This window comes from Muntiacus reevesi, chromosome 1 (assembly GCF_963930625.1).
Source record: "Muntiacus reevesi chromosome 1, mMunRee1.1, whole genome shotgun sequence".
Classification (NCBI taxonomy): domain Eukaryota; kingdom Metazoa; phylum Chordata; class Mammalia; order Artiodactyla; family Cervidae; genus Muntiacus; species Muntiacus reevesi.
Window position 1 is genome coordinate 240,659,490 of NC_089249.1, and position 17,756 is coordinate 240,677,245.

The window sequence follows — 17,756 nt, forward strand, 5'->3', positions numbered from 1 at the left end:
TAGAACCATTTTACCCTATTGATTAATTATCAGATGGGTGTGAAGGGCCCACTGTGTGCCCAGCATGTGCCATGTAGATTAAGCATATATCTAATCAGTTGGGGGCTCTCTCTTTGTCTACAAGGGCCTCAGTGTGTGGGTTGGCTCAGACAGCTATGAAAAGATGAAAGAATAGGACTGAATGTCATTCTGTGCTGAGTCCTTTGGCACAGGGCAGCTAGGGAAGGGATGCTTGGAGCCAGGAGGTTGGAAAAAATGATCTAGGAAGATTTCTTTCTGGCCTGGGATTTTCTCTGTTCACTGTTCAAGGATTGCATCCTTATAGGCACTGTGTGGTAATGTTGCCATTGTAGCTCCCTTGGGCATATTCTCTAGTCATTTCCCTAGGATGTCTCCCAGAACCTGGGCATATACTGATCATTGTTGCTCATTGTTAAGGTAGGACTGTCCTCCTTTTTAGACACAAAGAACAAGCCAATCCTCCCTCCTTTCAGGGCTCCTTTTAGGTCCCTGTTTTTCAGACATCAGTGATGCCCCTCACCAGCATTGTCCATGCCTCTCACCAACATCAGCCATGTCCCCCGCCCCCACATCAGCCATGGCTCCCAATACCAACCATGCCCCTCACCAACACCAGCCATGCCTCTTACCAATACCAACCATGCCCCTCACCAACACCATCCACGCCTCTTACCAACATCAAACATGCCCCTCACCAACACCAGCCATGGCCCCCACCAACACCAGCCATGGCCCCCACCAGCATCAGCCATGGCCCCCACCAACATCAGCCATGGCCCCTCACCAACACCAGCCACACCTCTTACCAACATCAAACATGCCTCTCACCAACATCAACCATGCCTCTCTCCAACATCAGCCGTGGCCCCCACCAACATCAGCCATGGCCCCCACCAACATCAGCCATGGCCCCCACCGACATCAGCCATGGCCCCCACCAACATCAGCCATGGCTCCCACCAACATCAGCCATACCTCTCACCAACATCAGCCATGGCCCCCACCAACATCAGCTGTGGCTCTCATGAACATCAGCCATGGCTCCCACCAGCATCAGCCATACCTCTCACCAAAATCAGCCATGGCTCCCACCAACATCAGCCATACCTCTCACCAACATCAGCCATGACCCCCACCAACATCAGCCAGGACTCACTAGTGGGAGACATGAGTTGGCTGCCTGAGAATAGAGCTTTTATTGTAATTCTTGATGTGAAAGTTCTTCCTTCTCCTCTTTCAATGAAATAAGCAGATGTCACCCACTTTGGGAAATGCCTTCCTTTCTCCTCCTGTTTCCTCCTCCTTTCGTTATTCCTCCTTAGTATTTACTTCTTCCCACAAACATTTCTCTCCCCTCCTGGTCTTCTAGGTTTTCCTTTCCCTTCATTTGTTTCTAAATCCTATTATGATAGAGCCGAGAGAGATAGTAAAAGTCATTTAGTACAGTCCCTCCATCCATTTTACAGTTTAGAATACTGTGGTTCAGGGAGGGAAAGAGACTCCCATGTGAGTTCTTGGCTGAACCCACCCAGAGTAGACCTGAGTTGAGTGCTCTTTCTTCTTTCTTCTTCTTCTTCTCTCTCTCTTTTTCTCTCCTTTCTTGTCGCCCCCCCCCTTCTTTTTATTCCTTGCCCAGTACTATTCCTTATTTTCTTCCATCTCTTCATAAACCCCATGGTGATGGATGGAAAGGAAATCAGGGCTGAGTAGCAGATCTGAGGGGAAGTGTGTTGTCAGGTTCTCTTAATCTCCTTTCCTCACTGACAAAGGCTGTGTTTGGAGTAAGCCCCAGTTTTCTTCCTCAGAGGCTCTGTTCCTTCCACCCTGCCCCACCATATCTTTGGAGAGGTTTGTACAATGTCTTATGAAGACTTTGTATTGGATTGGCAAGATGGCTGGCCTACAGGCATCCAGATTGGGAAGATCCCTGCCTCAGTTTCCTCATCCACAAAAGGGGTATGAAAATAGTACTTATTTCAGAGGATTGATGTAAATACTAGCTAATGTATGTGGAGCGTTTAGAGACGCTCCTGGCATATAGTAGGTTCTTAGTGCATGTCTTGTGTAAAATCATTCATTATAGATATTGTTTAGAGGAATTCCTGTCTGTCAGGCACAGGGTTGGGAGTCACAGATGTCATTCTTACAGAAGAAGGGGATGGAAACCTATGAAAGTAGCTTCAGTAGACACTCGTTGGTGACCTCATCCCTGCTGTACTCTGCCAGGTAAATATGCCTACTTTTTACCCAGATGTGCCATCTTTTCCCAACCATTTGAATTCACATAGCAGCTCATGTCTATGATTCACTGTGAGAAGCTGTTTGGGACTTCAAGTTAAGCCTTGCTCAGAACCTACCCAATCTCACAAGTCTTACTGGCATTTTCCAGTTAAAACAATAGCACTGTCCACGATAGAATGATAGGGTACAGTACTCCCCAAGCCCAAATCAGTTACATATCGTCTGACAGGTTTTGCCCAATTCATATACTGTGATTTAATTACTTTTTAATTTGATTTTTTTTGTTTAAAATAAACTCTCAGTATTATAATGAAATTGATAATTCTAGTACCTAGGAAAATAAAATTCATGATAAGTATTACAAAATTATCCTGAACCACTGAAATCTATGTTGCATACTATCAGTGGGACAGTCATGAAATTTTAGGGAAAATCATCCCGATGTGAAGAGAGTTAGAGGTCTTGGTCTTTGTCTGGGCTGGACATTAATTCATGGTTGACTTTTCCCTCTGGCCTCGGTTTCCCCCTGGGAATTGAAGGAATGGGGTCAGAAAATTCTTTCCCTAAATTTTTTTTTTTAAATGACCTAGAGGATGTTATGAAATTACATGCAGAATTATGCAGGGCTCTAGTCACTCTGATGAAAATATATTCCAACCATCACTTGTAAAAACCCAAATCACTAATGTAACTCTGGCTTCCATTTTCCAATGACATTTTGCTTCCAGCACAATGACTTCCGTGGGGAAAGCAACTTCCATTTGCTTGGAAAATTCCTTCAGAAATCCCAAACTGTCTCTGCCCCTAGGCTCAGTTTTACTTGGAAGATACCAAGCAACTGGGCCCAGGTTCACCATTCTCCACGTGTCTTTTTTCCCTACCTGGTACAGGTTGTCTTTTTATTAAGGTGAGCTCCAAGTTTATTTTTGTGCCCATGCTTTCTGATATCCTCTTTCTTTCTTTTTTTTAAAAAAGTACTTTCCAGCTTTCCAAAGTAATAAATATTGTTGTAAAACATCCAAGCATTACTAAAATATTTAATGTAAGAAATAAAAGCACCCGATAGTCTCATTCTCAATAGATAATAACAACTATAAACAGTTTTGGGTCCATTTCTCTAGACTTTTTTCCCATGTGAGAACAATGAAACCTTAAAAAAAATAAAAATGGGATCCTACTATACATACTGTTTTGCTTCTTGCTTTCCCCCTATTTAATCTTTTTTCCTTGGTATTTTTGACTTTTTTGCATGGGATGAGGTCACCTGCCTTTGGAACTTACTGACTGTGAGACTGTAGATGAATCTCTCCTCCTCTCAGGGTTTCAGTGTCCTCATCAGTAAAAGGAAACAACACTTTCCCACTCCCCTTTGATATAAGCTTTAAGAGAGAGAGCATGTGAAAGTGTAGGCAGCCTGTGGTGGACTCCAGTGAGCCCCCCTCTGTCCCATTCTCCTGTTTGACTGGGTTTGGAGCACTGACCGTGACCTGAAATTCTATGATTTCCCGGGTTGTTTCTTTGTTTGTACCACCTCTAGAGGTTAAGCTGTGTGAGAGCAAAGACCACATCTCTTCTGCTCATCACTGTATCTATCCCCCAAATGTAGAAAGATTACTGGTTTATGGTAGGAAGTCAATAAATATTTTTTAGATGATGAAGAAATTATCCATGATTTGCCTTGCTTCCGAATGATGAAAGACCTGTAGGGAGAGACCAGGGCAGAGCAGGACTGGGCTGAGTCTTAGGTCACAGTAGATGGCTGGCCCATCCAGTGTTCTTAAACTCCCCAACTTCCAGTTTCCCCTTTCTGTAAGCCCTTTTCCTCTGCTGCATCATCCTCTCTTGGCCCTCTTTGCCACCTGGTGAATTAGTCATTCTTTATGGCCCAGTTTAAGTGCCTTGATTCCTATTAAAATTGTCTTCAACTTTGTACTGTACCATGCCCCCTCCCCCACCCCAGGCAGAGTTGTGTGTGTATTATTAGTTGCTCAGTCATGCCCAACTCTTTGCGAATCCATAGGCGATAACCTGCCAGGCTCCTCGTCCATGGGATTTTCCAGGCAAGAGTACTGGAGTGGATTGCCATTTCCTTCTCCAGGGGATCTTCAATCCCTGACCCAGAGATTGAACCTGGGTCTCCTGCATTGCAGGCAGACTCTTTACCATGTAAGCCATCAAGGAAGCCCCCAGGCAGAGTTGGTCAGATTCTTCTTTATGGTCCCACAATGCTTTGCACCTGCATTGCTATCACTCTACATGTGTTTTCCTGTTGAATGCTTAGGGTGATTTGGCAGGGAAGGATAATTATCATTGCCATTTTACAGATGAGGAAAACCGAGGCTTAGACATCTTAAAAACAATCTTGCTCCAAGTCATAGAGTGGTATACCATTGCATTTGGACTTCCCTGGTGGCTCAGATGGTAAAGCGTTGACCTGGGTTCAATGGTCTCAATGGAGACCTGGGTTCAATCCCTGGGTGGGGAAGATCTTCTGGAGAAGGAAACAGTAACCCACCCCAGTATTCTTGCCTGGAAAATCCCACGGACAGAGGAGCCTGGTAGGCTACAGTCCGTTGGGTCTCAAAGAGTCGGACACGACTGAGCGGCTTCACTTTCTTTTCTTTCATACAATCGCAAGTGGTTTAACAAGGATTCCAGAACATACTTGACTGATGCCAAGGCAGACTTTTTAACTACTGGGGTCAATTTAAGAATTATGCAATGACAGTTGGAAAGACCTAGGATTTTTATGAAGTCCAATCTTATTTTAGGGATAGAGAAACTGAGACTCAGTTACAAAGTCAGAGCAGGGCTTTCAGAGGAAGGAAAATTCTGTTCTAATCTCTAGGCTGTCCAATTGATGTGGCATGGAAGTTGACTCTTACTGGACCTGTCACCCTCTTTCTCAGGAGGTGTAGCTTTTCATATTCCAAGGCATTTTCGGTGAATTCCTCCAAGACCCTTCCCTTTGGGCATGATGCAATCTTTTCTTTGGTCCTGTTGAGAGTTTTTGTCTTCTACTAGATGTTTTAGGTCACATCACAAAAACTGTCTCCAGTGAGGTCTGTGTTTTCTGCACAACTGAAAGCCGTTTTCAAAAGTTTGCCTTGTCTTATGGAAAGGGGTTTCTCTGTGGACCCAGGCCACAGTGGGAAGCAGCCATATGTGCAATGGCATAGATGTTTTGAGAGGCCCAGAATTTGGCCATCCATGGCCAGACAGTAAGAATAAGGCTAAACAACTCTGCAACAGCTCTCGAGCCAGGACTGAGCTGTATGTCTAACTCACTCTCACTGTGACTCATTTCTTGGAGCAAAAAGGTGTCACTGTGAGACATAGCAGTGCATTGCATTGGCTGGTTGGAAGCCTTCTGATCCTGGGCTTCAGCAGAGCCAATAAGAGAAGGATGGGAGCAGGTATATGGGGACAAGACAATTCAATTCAACAAGATCTGAATATCTAACATACATGAGCCACTGGGGTAAAACTATCAATGAGGGGAATGGAGCAAGCTGAAAACCCTGGTGAGCTCCTTGTCTTCATGTTGGCCTTTCACATCAACCAGGAAACCCATTAAGTCCCTAGTCTTTGAAGGGTTTATAGTTCAACTGAATAAGTAGAAGGGCACCTAATGTTTGTAAGGCCGCAGTGTGTAAACTGAGTGCTGAAGGTAATGCCTACATTTCCAAGGAGATTTAGGACGCAGAATCCATGTCCAGTTCTGGGTAGAGATGGTGGCAGTCTGGGGTTGCTTCATGGAGGAAGTGTTGTTAGAGGTGGCTCTTGAGGTGTGGATAGGATCTGAGAGAAGTAGAGAGGGAATTCACTAAGGGCTTGTGCTCTGCTCAGAAAAAGTGCTTAAAGGTGACTGCATTTGTCTACTGGCAATGTTTTCTCCGTTTTTTAAGATGAGGAACTTGAGGCTCAGAAGGGTTGAGCAAACTGCCAAGATAATACAGCTAGGAAGTGACAGAGGCAGCTTTCAAAAATCAAATGAACTTGAATCCAGAATTGGTGGGTGTGCCTTTCAGGGCAAAAATGAGGGAGGGGTTTTTCTAGATTTAAGGAATGTTAGGGACCTTTGGGAGAAAAGTACAGAGATGAGAACAATGGGCATGTAACAGACCAATGAGAAATTCGGTTGAGGTAGAATTTGGTTGGTGTGAAGTGAAGGAGCTGGAAATGGAAGTGGTGGCTGTTTTGTGGCAAGCTGAGAGTGGGTCATACTGGAGCCTAGTGTTCTCAGTGAAGGGCAGCATAAATGCACAGATGAATGAGATCCTTCTGTATGTGTACTGACAAGGTATTGCTGGGTGAAAAAAGGGAAGTTGCAGAGCATAGCATTTAGTATAACCCTATTTTTGTAAAACAGAAACAGCTCGTGATTGTAACACAGCAGTTAAAGACTCTGAAGTCACACTGCTTGGATTTCAGTCTGGCACTGCCATTTCTAAGCTGGGCAGCCCTAGGAAAATTACTAAACTTCTCTGTTTCCTCATCTATAACTTCATTTGTACAATGGGATGAATAATAGTATATCCTTACAGGATTGTTCTGAAGATTACATGAGTTAATGCATATTCAAATTTTAGAATGGCATTCTTGTCATTGTCATGTTATTAAGATTATCTGGAAAGATGAATATTGAATTTACCTTAGGGAGTAGGACTTCTGTGTCTTTTAAACATATCTCCCTTTGTGGTTTAAATATTTTATGGCAAACATGTATAATGTTTATAATGTAAACAGACAAACCAGCAAGTTTATTTCAAAAGTTAACATTAGGAGGTTGACATGAGAAGACTTTATTTCTATTGTGTTTTTTTCTCCTACTGGCAACAGGCCTGCTAGTGACACATTCAGAATTCTCTCTGGCATCACTCAGATGGCTGCTGGGAACAGGTGTCTGAGATGCGTTGTTTGGGTTTCCCACAGGCCTTGTCTAGAGTGATGCGCCTGCTTGTAAAGGAGAGCTAGCCCGGTCCTTGCTGCCTTTCCCCGTTCTGCTCCCTGACCTCATCTGGGTATGTTTTCCTGGCCTAGAGGTGTTCTGAGAAGCCCTTGGGGTCTGCTTTGGGAGCGGCAGGTCCCAAGTTTGTGGCGAGGTCTCCGATGCTGGAGATTGGGCTGCCTCTCCAACCTTACATACAGAAGATGAAGGGAAACTGGGGATTCTCAATCCTGTGTGTTTGGAGGTTAAGAGCATGAGGCTTGAAAAGGTCGTTGGTCTGAATTCCAGGGACTGGCAATTAAAAAAAAAAAAAAGAGCCTGAGATTATGCTGCCTTTCTTCCTTGCCTCCCTGCTCAGTCATTCTCTCCCATCATCCCGGATAGGTCCTTCAGTGGAGTGATTAGGGGACAAAGAAAGGCTGTACTGCAGGGATCCAACTTTACCCTGAGACAGAGCTCTAACCACACGCTGTCTGCCCAGGGTGGAAGGTAGTGTAATATTCCTCCTCTGTGAAGGGTGGAGATTAAACACTCAGATCCATTTATGGATGTATGTTAACTTTATATCTAGAACCACCTGCAGGAGATGAACCTTTGATTACTTGAAGATGCAAACTCATCTCTTTTTTGCCTCCATCTTCCTCTTCCAGTTCAGTCTCCTTCCCGCTTTTCCTCCCAGGTTCATTCTTGGAATAACAGTGGCAGTACAATGGTTAAGAGAATATTTTCTGCAGTCAGACTTGTCTTTGAATCCTAGCTCTGCTTCTTATGAGTTGCCTTACCTTGGGTACACTACATAACCTATTTATGCCTCAGTTTTTTCACCTGTAATATGGGAATATAATAATACTTATGTCTAAGGATTTGTGACATGAGGCATATGATGTTGTTAGCACAGTATCTAGCATTCAATAAACACTTGATAAATAGTAACGATTGGTATTGAGTGGTTGCAGTCAAGGCTGAGATGGAGCATCGTAAGGGAAGGAAGGAAGGGATACCCGCCTGCAGTATCTGTTAATGTGAAAGATGTGCAAGCTCTGTGCCCCAGCAATTCCATTTCTGTTCTTGTTATCTGCCTGGAAAAATGGCCTGTGTTCATTCACAAAGATGTAGGTTCACTGTGATTATTGCAGCACTGATTTCAGTGGAAAAATTGGAAAAAAGTAGAAATGTCCATCAGTACGGAAGTGGCTGGAAAACAGTGGGATATCCATAACATATGTTCTGCAGTAGCTAAAAGAATGAGGTGGAGATGTTTGCCTCAACAGATAAAGCTTTCCAAGACATGCTGATATGTGAACAGAGTAAGTTGCAGAATCATATAGGCAATTTGATCCCATGAAATGATAGCATAAATATTTCAATGAATAGTATATACAGTTCAATAGATAGTATATATAGTTCAATAGATTTCAATATATATTTCAACATATGCATATATAATTACTGAACTATATATACTATCACTTTGTGTGTGTATATTTATATATATGTGTGTATATATATACATATATGAATAAAAGTTATCAAGTAGGTTACCTCTTAAAGAAACAAAAGCTGGGAGGGACCTGGAGATAATCATCAAAGGGGATTTTAGGTTTAAGTCTAGCATTAGCATTTTAAAAAAGAGAACATATATATATATATATATATATATATATATCATACAATTTAAAAAGGTTAAGAAGAGAGAAAGAAATACCTATCTGGCTAAGAATCTGAAGACAATGACTCTGTCAAACCAAAACCCTGATGGGAAATTCCCAGCTCATGACTCCTGTGGACCCCTGGCAGAGGATGGAGGCTATTAGCCTGATAGCCATATCAGTTCATAGGGGCTGCAACTTTGAGAGGAATATATAAAGAGGAGTACCTATTAAGGAGGGCAGTGTATATACATGTTAGGGATGTAGATATTCCAGCTGTAGGTTATGGATATATATATATATATATCCAACTTTAAGAAGAAAGAGGCAATGTGGTGAGCTAGGAGGAAGGAGGTTTGTATTTGAATCTGACTTAACCCTGAGATTAACAGTGTGTCTTAGGGAAGTCACTTTTCCAAGTCTCAGTTTTCTTGACTCTAAGATGGGGATAGTAGCCACTGCCTTGTATCTGTTTTTTTAAGGTGGTTGGAAAGTTCATATGGGAATGCAGGTGCGAAACGCTCTGTAGACTGTGAAGTGCTCTTGTAAGGGAAGCCTGCAAGCCTCCTGGCAGCCAGAGTTGCAGCAGCCTTGCCGCATTCCTCTGGAGCTGGGGAGTGTTGCAGAACTGAGCGCAGAGCAGTAAACACGCAGCTCTCAAAGGCTGAAGATCTTGACAGTCACTCTATTAGATGTCTAAGATACTAATATGCTTTTTGGAAAGGATGACAGGTTAAAGGGTGAGAGAAGAAGGAAGGAAGGACATCGTTCTGAGATCAGACAGATGACAGAAGAGACGGCAGTCTCTGAAGATCTGGGGAGTCCTAAATAAGCCTCCAGTTATGCAGAGTTAATAGTTCAATGTCCACAGGAAGACTTGTCAGTGAGATCATCCTTGGAGAAAGAAACCACAGATTCCCTCCTTCTGACCACCTTTGATCTACCTCTTGCGTCAGTCCCTATGGACTCTCACTGCTGTGCCCCAGGGCCCCTTGGTGCCAGCTTTCAAAGCCAGTTCCTCAGATGCCCCTTCTCTCCATCCAGTCATCATACAATTGTATTTCCCAGCTGCGTGAATGAGAATTTTTGGTGCACTAGGATTACCCCCCACCCTGGTGTGGAGATGCAAATAGCTCCCTGAGGAGCCCTTCTTAAGTTGCATGTTTATGTTTATGAGGGAGCACAACATGTGAGAGGGTCGAAGGAGGACAGCACAGCAGTGGAGTCCAGGGCACAGGGGGCAGTAGGGGAATAAGTCTGGGGGATGAGCACATTTGTGGAGGGCCTCGGGCGGGCTGATGTTCACTCTTGAGGAAGTCATTTGTTCTCTCCCCTCTGCAAGATAAACGGATTGGTCTATGTCCGTCTGGAGTCCACAGTCAGAATGGTTTAGGGCCTTGTTACTCAAACCTGTGGTCCACAGAAGCATCAGCATCACCTGTGGGCTAGAAATGCAGACTCTCAGGCTCCACCCCAGACCACCTGAGTCTGAATCAGCATCTTACTGAGATCCTCAGGGGATCCACACACATTGAAGTTTGAGAAGCTCTGATTTAGTGACTCCTGTTACCCTTAGAGGTTTCTGGGTCCCCATCCGCAGAGATGCTGTTTCAGTTAGTCTAGTATGATGGTGCGAAGCTGTACGCTTGATAAGCCCCTCATAGCTAGATTTGAGAACTGTTGAATTACAGAACTGCCCTAAGTCTCCAGGGTTCTAGCAAAATATGATTCTCTGGTGGTGAATGGGTGGGAGATGGAGACTGGACCTCGTGAGCCAGGGAGCAGAGGCTTGTTCTCTAGGGGCCTGGGGTTGCCCAGCATACGAGGCAAGAGAGAACGCTGCCCATTTCACGGCTGGGATAATGACTGTCAGCAGCTCCCCGTTAAGATGGTAAACTCATTTAGCAACAGACACTGAAAAACAGCCGAATTCAAAAGCAGAGAGTGGTAATCTAATTGCACTGAATTAGCCTCGGGGGACTCGGACAATATCAACTTCAGAAAACCACAAAGGGATCCTTTATAAGGAGTTTCCAAAGCATCAGGGCCTCAGCACCACTCTTAAAGGCTTGCACTACAAAGCATAGGCACTGTGCATATAAGCCCCTCTCCCCAGCATCTCAGGGCATTGTTCCCTTCTAATGTGCTTTCTGAATGAATTTCCTGGCTGGCCTGATGGTGTTTTCAGTTGTGTGAGGCTGAACAGGGAGTTGGTTCAGGCGAGACAGCTGGAGTTCAGGGCTGAGAGGCCTTCAGCCATTCAGTCCTGTGAACACCATCTGTGCCTGAGGACTGGTCTGTGAACCAGTGAATTTTCTGGTGGTCTTTCTGGCTCTGATATTGTCTTATTTCTGAGGTCCTTCTCATTTCTTAAAGCCAGAGTCTTACATAACCAAGGTGATTTCCTTTTAATAATCCTTGGTCGCATATGAGTTTGTGTGTTTATGTGCGTGTTCATTGTCCAATTTATTATCCAGTCCATTTCAGAGAAGGAAAAGGCATGAGTGGATGGGTATTTGTGGCTCGACTCAGAAAATTTACAGAGATCAGATGATAATTTGGGGATCAGGAGCGGGTGGGGGGACATGAGTATCGTGAAGATTTGTCTCTGACCTGCATTTCATTTACTTTTCTGCAGCAAATTACAAATCCCAACGCACAAAAGTAGCTTGAAATCCTTCCACATCCCTCCTGGGAGGTGGATTTCCAGTCTCTGCTTGCATACCTCCACTGACAGGGACCCTCACTATAACTGAGGCAGCTGATACACGGTTGACAGATCTGCCAGAGGTTCCGAATTACATTAAAACAGAGCTTGTGTGTGTGCATTAAAAATATATTTATCTATTAATTCCAGTTCTTCTCTTGGAGCCATATAGAATAATTCAAATCTAATATTTCCCAAATGGGGTCCCTGAGGTACCTAGAGGGTTTATGAAATAGTAATGAGGACTCAGAATCCATTTTAAACATTTCACAGATTATCAAATTGCATATTTACTTCTGACAAGGCTCTATAGACTAACAAGAAAGCATCACACCTTTTCTTCTGTATTTTCTTAGGTTAACTCATTGTGGTGGCATTACTTATCACATGATGTTCAGTATTTCTGGCAGTTTATCTTTGGTTAATAAAGATCGGGAAAACAAGTTAACAATGGATGGGGTTTGGTAAACAAACTTTTAAAAACTTAGCCTTATAGGGGAGGGAAAAACCTAAACAGAGTCACTGGCAAAAGTATAGATGCCTTTGGTCTCTTTCTCAGGCTTCTCTTCAGATCTCTAAGGATAGCGATCAGACTTCCTATTTTCTCATCATCCAAAGCCTTTTCTGGAGAAACTGACATATTTATGGAATCTGTCAATAATCATGTCCAGATTGGGATAACTTTCCAGGGAGTGAGGTTATTTATTATGGTCCTCAATTCTTTTAGACCTTTGAGACTGAATATAATTCTTATAATAATTGAAATACCCTGCTACCAAAACTGTTCTATTGTGAAGGAGATCGGGAGGTGATAATCATTGATTGGGACAGGGAAAATTAATTTTAGAGACAGTGATTTGTCAATTCCCTTTATTTTATAGCTGGGGAAACTGAGGTTGGGAAGGTCAGGAAACCCTCTCAAGGGCCTGCAACTAGCTAAATTCTGGATCCTGGGTCTTCTACCCTTGGGGCCAAGGCCACTTTGCCTAAAGCAGCAGAGAACCTGCAGAATAGTGTCAAGATGGCCAGGCAGGAGACAGTGCCATCCATCTTAAAAATCATTCTGGCTTCTGCCAGCTGATGAAGGAAATAAAGTTAATGACGCCCACATAAATGTGATGCTGTCGCAGGCCGCATGCACAGACTGTCTGGAGGGGAGCTCTGCGGCCCCTCTGACAAAGGAAAAAGGTATTTAATGGAGCCTTAAAAGGAGCAGTGTCTCCCCTTTCTGCAAGGACAGGGACTGTGGCATCTATTACCTCCGTCTCCCCTGCAGAGTGCCTAGTTTTGGACTGGGCACATCAACACAAGATAAATAAATGCCTGGTATAGAAAAGAAGGCAGTATTATCACTGATGTAAATTCAGCTTGAGCCTTTGTGGGAATGGACCTCTGTCTTTTATGAAGACCTTACGTGAGTTGGGAGGTATATTAGAGGTGTCGGAGTTAGTTGTTTGAGTGGAATGGTAAGAGAACTGAGTCCCCATGAAGGAAAGAGATTCATCAGAGCCATGCTGCAGGATAAGAGAAGAACCAAACTTTCCAAGGAAGGCTCTCAAATCGTAGCCTAACTGCTCTTTCCACGGCTCCGCGTGGTCGCAGCCTCTTTCATAAGGTGGTCTCAAATTCCCTCCGTTTCCCCTGACAGGTCATTCCCAGTTTTGTAAGCATGCAGAAGTTATATGCTGATTCATGACTCCGTTTACCAGGTTGACGTTCTCCAAAATGTCCCTCAGGAACGAAAAACATGACATTGTCTCTTTCTCAAGCTTCCTGAGTCCTCAAAGAGGGTAGACTGACATTTTGATTGACCCTAATGCAAAGTTGCCCAAGGGGCATCTTTCCTTGGGAAAAAGTCCTTGGCCCACTCCAGAAGCTCCTAGACAGTTTCTGCAGTGCCCAAAATGCAGCAGGTCAGATTTGAGGAGGAATACAGCTATGCTACCAGGAGGAAAAGATCCAGGCTGTCATTTGCTCCTCTTGGCAAGCTTGGAGAACGGGAAACCAGAAGAGCCACCTCAGAAAAAGGCTCATTTACCTTTCAGCTGGGTGGTTTTTCAGGACTGAGATATGAAGCAATCTGTTTACCATGCTCCTTTTGACCCCAGTGAGGCAGAGACAGCTTTCCTTCAAGGTTTCGATGACCTTTCTTAGCCAGTGAGTACCATATTCAGTACAAAACCCTGTGCAAGGAAACACCTATGGGTTGGCAGACAGAAGTGATAATAAAGGAAAGCTGATCATCTTTTGGGGAAACCACCCGTGGGTTAGACTTGGCTTATCTCCTCTGCCTTTATTCCCGTCTCAAGCACAAGCTAGGTCTTTGTTTGCTTCACTCTTGTGCCTATTATATTCCAGGGGGGCATTTTCTTAAGGAAAGGACTTTCCTCCTCATTACAATTGGTTCATCAGAGTCTTAGGTTAAATATTTGGTCATTCTATACCAGTGGTTCCCAACTGTGGGCAATTTTGTGACCTCCTCCCTTCCCAGACTTCTGGAGACATTTTTGACTGTCATGACTAAGGGAGAGAGGGTTATTGATGCCAAAGATACTGTTAAACATCTTATAATGCATAATTCAGCCCTCATATCACAAAATTTTCCAAAATGTTCAAGACGTCAGTAGTGCCAAGATCGAGAAACATGATTATATACCATGGATCTATTTGAGTTACTCAGAAGGTGAGAAAATGTGGGGATCACCCTGAGCCCTTTCCCAGCCATAAGGCAGTGTAAGGGCTCTGGGAATCAAATCAAGTTTCCTTCTACTTCAAAAGAGGTTTGAAAGGAATATGCTTCCATTTAAAATAAAAACAAAAACAAAAACAAAAACATATCTTTGCTTATTGCTTTTGACCAGTCTGGATATAAAGGCCCATCCCAAACTAAAAACAAAGAGACAGCATTTAGTTTATTGAATATTTGAATATCACTCATAGAATTTTAGAACTGCAGGTTTTTAAAAAAATATCTGGACAAGAACTTCAGCCAACTCACTTCATTTTACTTATAGGGACAGAATTGGTAAGTATTGCAATGCTGCGTGTCCCCCTGTACCCTCTTATCTCTTTCCCCTCAGTTTTTTCTAAGACCTCAATTCATTCTCTTTGTTGGCACTGTGAAATTTCTTCCTCACTCACTTTGAGTGTTGGTTTGTTTGTTTTGCTTTCATTGTTGTCATTTTGCTGGTTATGTGTGGATGCAGCAGCACTTCTGTCATCAAGAGCCGTTCCTTTCCTAGCCCCCAGATTTCCCCAACAAGGTGAGCAGCTGGCCTTCATTTAATCTAAGGACTACCTGGGTGCCTGAGATGATTGGATTGGCTCATTGCAACATGGTACCTGTCCCCGGGGGGAGAAGGGGTTATTCACATGGAATCTGCTAGAGAACCAGTCTCCAGTTACCTCTACATTCTCTTGAGCCCCCAGATTTTAACGCTTCTGTATTTTCACCTAAACTTTAAAAAATGAGTGAGTTAGTAATGAAAATGCCAATTAGACATAGACAGTACTTTCTCTCCTTGTGACCTTTTAATTTTACTCATCTCTCTGAAAAATTGCTGAGGGCATTTCCCTAGTTCAGTTCTTATATTTCCTATTTTATGTTTCATGTTCTAAAACAACCTTTATTCCCCAAATAACATAGCCATTTCTGTATTTTGAAAGTGCAATAGCACAATTCCCTTTCCAGCTCTCCATAGTTATGACTCTTCTTTACTTATAAACACATGGCATTATATCCCATATCCATTGTAGCTCATGTCTGCCTTGTCGCAGGTAGGGGAAGGGGATGTGGAGTTATGTGTCCTGATAAGCCACCACCCATGATTTAAAAAATTAACACAGTGGATTCCTAACCTTATCTAAATGATTACAGTGCCAACCTTTCAGACTGTCTTCCTATTGTGAAAGACAATGTCTGCGAGAAGAAAAATCAAGCATTACATACTGTTCATCAAGAAAAAAAGGAGTTGGAAGGGAGGATGTGCTTGGTCCTATTAATTTGCTCTTTAATCTCTCTGGTTCAGTTCTGTCTCAGAAAGCCAAACAGAATCAATTCGCATACAAATGTTATCAAGTACCCCCACCTCCACAGCATTTTCCACTTCTACTGTGTATGTAGAAGAGAAAGAATTTGGTATTGTTCAGAGGAGACTTCCTGCCCTTTAGCCCATAAAGTAGCTACATTTCACAAGGCCCTGGATTGTTGCACTTTTTAAATTTGACTCCTTGAGTATTTGTATTCTGAGCTATGGGCAGAACCATGGCCTATCAAATAATTATTTGAACTGGAGATTAGAAGCTTTAGCGATGGGTATCTCAGAGAAGGAAAGAGGTCTTTTCTTCATCCCAAGAGAAATACATGAAGAGAGGCTCACGTGTAGACCCTTACAATCTGGAGAGAGGTGTCATTCATTTAATAAATCAACTAATGGATTAATCAAACCAACAATTCATATGCAGAGTTCACTATAATGTAAAAATGAAAAAAAATCCAACAAGAAATATTTGCTGCAGATTTATGATGGGAGAGACTAATATGTGTTGGTTTACTTATTTTAAAAAATAACCTAGAGTGGATTTTTCAAGTGACTGTTAATCCAATGTGATGGTAAAACATGAGAGGCAGACATCTAAAATGAAGATTAATGATCCCTGTAGGTCATGGGAGAAGACTAATTTTTTTAAATTCATGTAAATGGAATTTATCATAACCATCTCTGAAGATGGCATGATTCACCCACTTACAAAAAGAGTGTTTATTTCAGTGCTTCCTGAAGAGGTGATTTTTCACTTTTCACTTCTACTAATATAAGAATACTAAGCCTATGGGCAGAAAATTTTAAACTGGGAGGTGGTGGCTGAGGGAACTCATTTCTGAGTTGGAGATAGGCATAAATTAAAAAAAACAACAAAAAATGAGACTTGTCCATCAGTTCAAGATCTGCAGCTAGCAAGCAGAGTTTGGAAAGATGAATGGGAGATAGGAGGGAGTCAAAGTTTCAAAAGAGAAATGTGTTCCGGACTCTGTTCCTGAGCAGATTCCCCTCTGCACCCACGTTCAGAGCTTTACAACCTGAGGTCATAACGCTATTGTTTCCAATCACTGAGCCTCAGCAACAACCCCCCACCCCCACACCGCAGAAAAACAAAACAACAACAAAAAAGGAGAGAAAATAATATGTTCTATGTCCAGTGGGTTCGAGTGCAACCTTCCCCGTCACCGCTAGTTGTCACTTGGCTCCCAGACGGGAAAGCTGAGGTTTTCGGCACTGCGGTTAGAGAGAATGCAGTCCTAATTAAACTGAGTAACTCCTAAAGCTTCCCCTTAAAGTCCTCAGCCTAGTGAGAGTCAATATTCAGGGGGTTTGGGGGAGAGTGATGGGGCAGGGAGTGTAGCAGGCAGAAGGACAAACAAATCGCAAGAAACAGGCAAACAGCTGCCAGGGCGGCCACTGTCTCAGACCTCCACGCACAAACCAGACACCCTGCGGGCGGTGGGGGGGGGGGGGGGCAGGGGGGAGTGAGGGAGCGGGGGATGGAAGGACCCGATTGCCGCGGTATACAGCACCCTCCTCCCCCAGAATGAGGGGATCACGGACAGAGTCAGCCTCCATGCTCCTTTCCCCCATTTCCATCAGAGCGATGTGGTCAGTAAAAAATTGCATACCTGAAGAATACAATGGTCTCCCAAAGGTAGAGTCGAAGAGTATTGAAGCTGTACATTTTTCAGGTCCTTGTGCTTTGTAGTCCACGAGTTAGGGGGGCAAAAATGTTTCAAATTGGCACTTACAAAACCTGCGAGCGCTGCTGAAAAAAAAAATAATCCAAATCCTAAGGGGAGGTGGGGAACAGGGGCGCGGAGGGAGAGCCCCAGGGGAAATCGGGGCGAGGGGGCTGTCGGTACCACGGACAGAGGCAGCCTCCCAGCGTTTCAGCACCACGGAGAGCGTCCAGCCCTGCTTTTCAGGAGCGCGGAGAGTGTTGCTGTTTGTGAAACTCCAGCGTGTCTGTAGGCTCCCTGCGGCGCTGGGGAGGCACGTTTGGGGGTGGGTATATTTTCTTTTTTACCCCTGTTTTTCTGTTTAAACGGCCAGCCCCGTGAAAGGGAAAAAAAAAAAAAATCTGTGGAGATCAGAGCGCTGGCCTCAGACCGCTAGATTGGGTGAGCATCCTGGCTAGGGAG

General features: G+C 43.7%; 1 protein-coding gene across 2 annotated transcripts in view; it reads right to left on the reverse strand.

Moving 5' to 3' along the window:
* Positions 1-17,296, reverse strand: part of GLRA1 (glycine receptor alpha 1) — a 90,396-nt gene extending 73,100 nt beyond the window's left edge. For both annotated transcript variants that reach the window (XM_065936108.1, XM_065936099.1), the window contains exon 1: positions 17,241-17,296. In XM_065936108.1, the coding sequence (XP_065792180.1) occupies positions 17,241-17,296 (56 nt within the window). The remainder of the gene's footprint in view (positions 1-17,240) is intronic.
* Between the last annotated feature and the right edge of the window lie 460 nt (positions 17,297-17,756).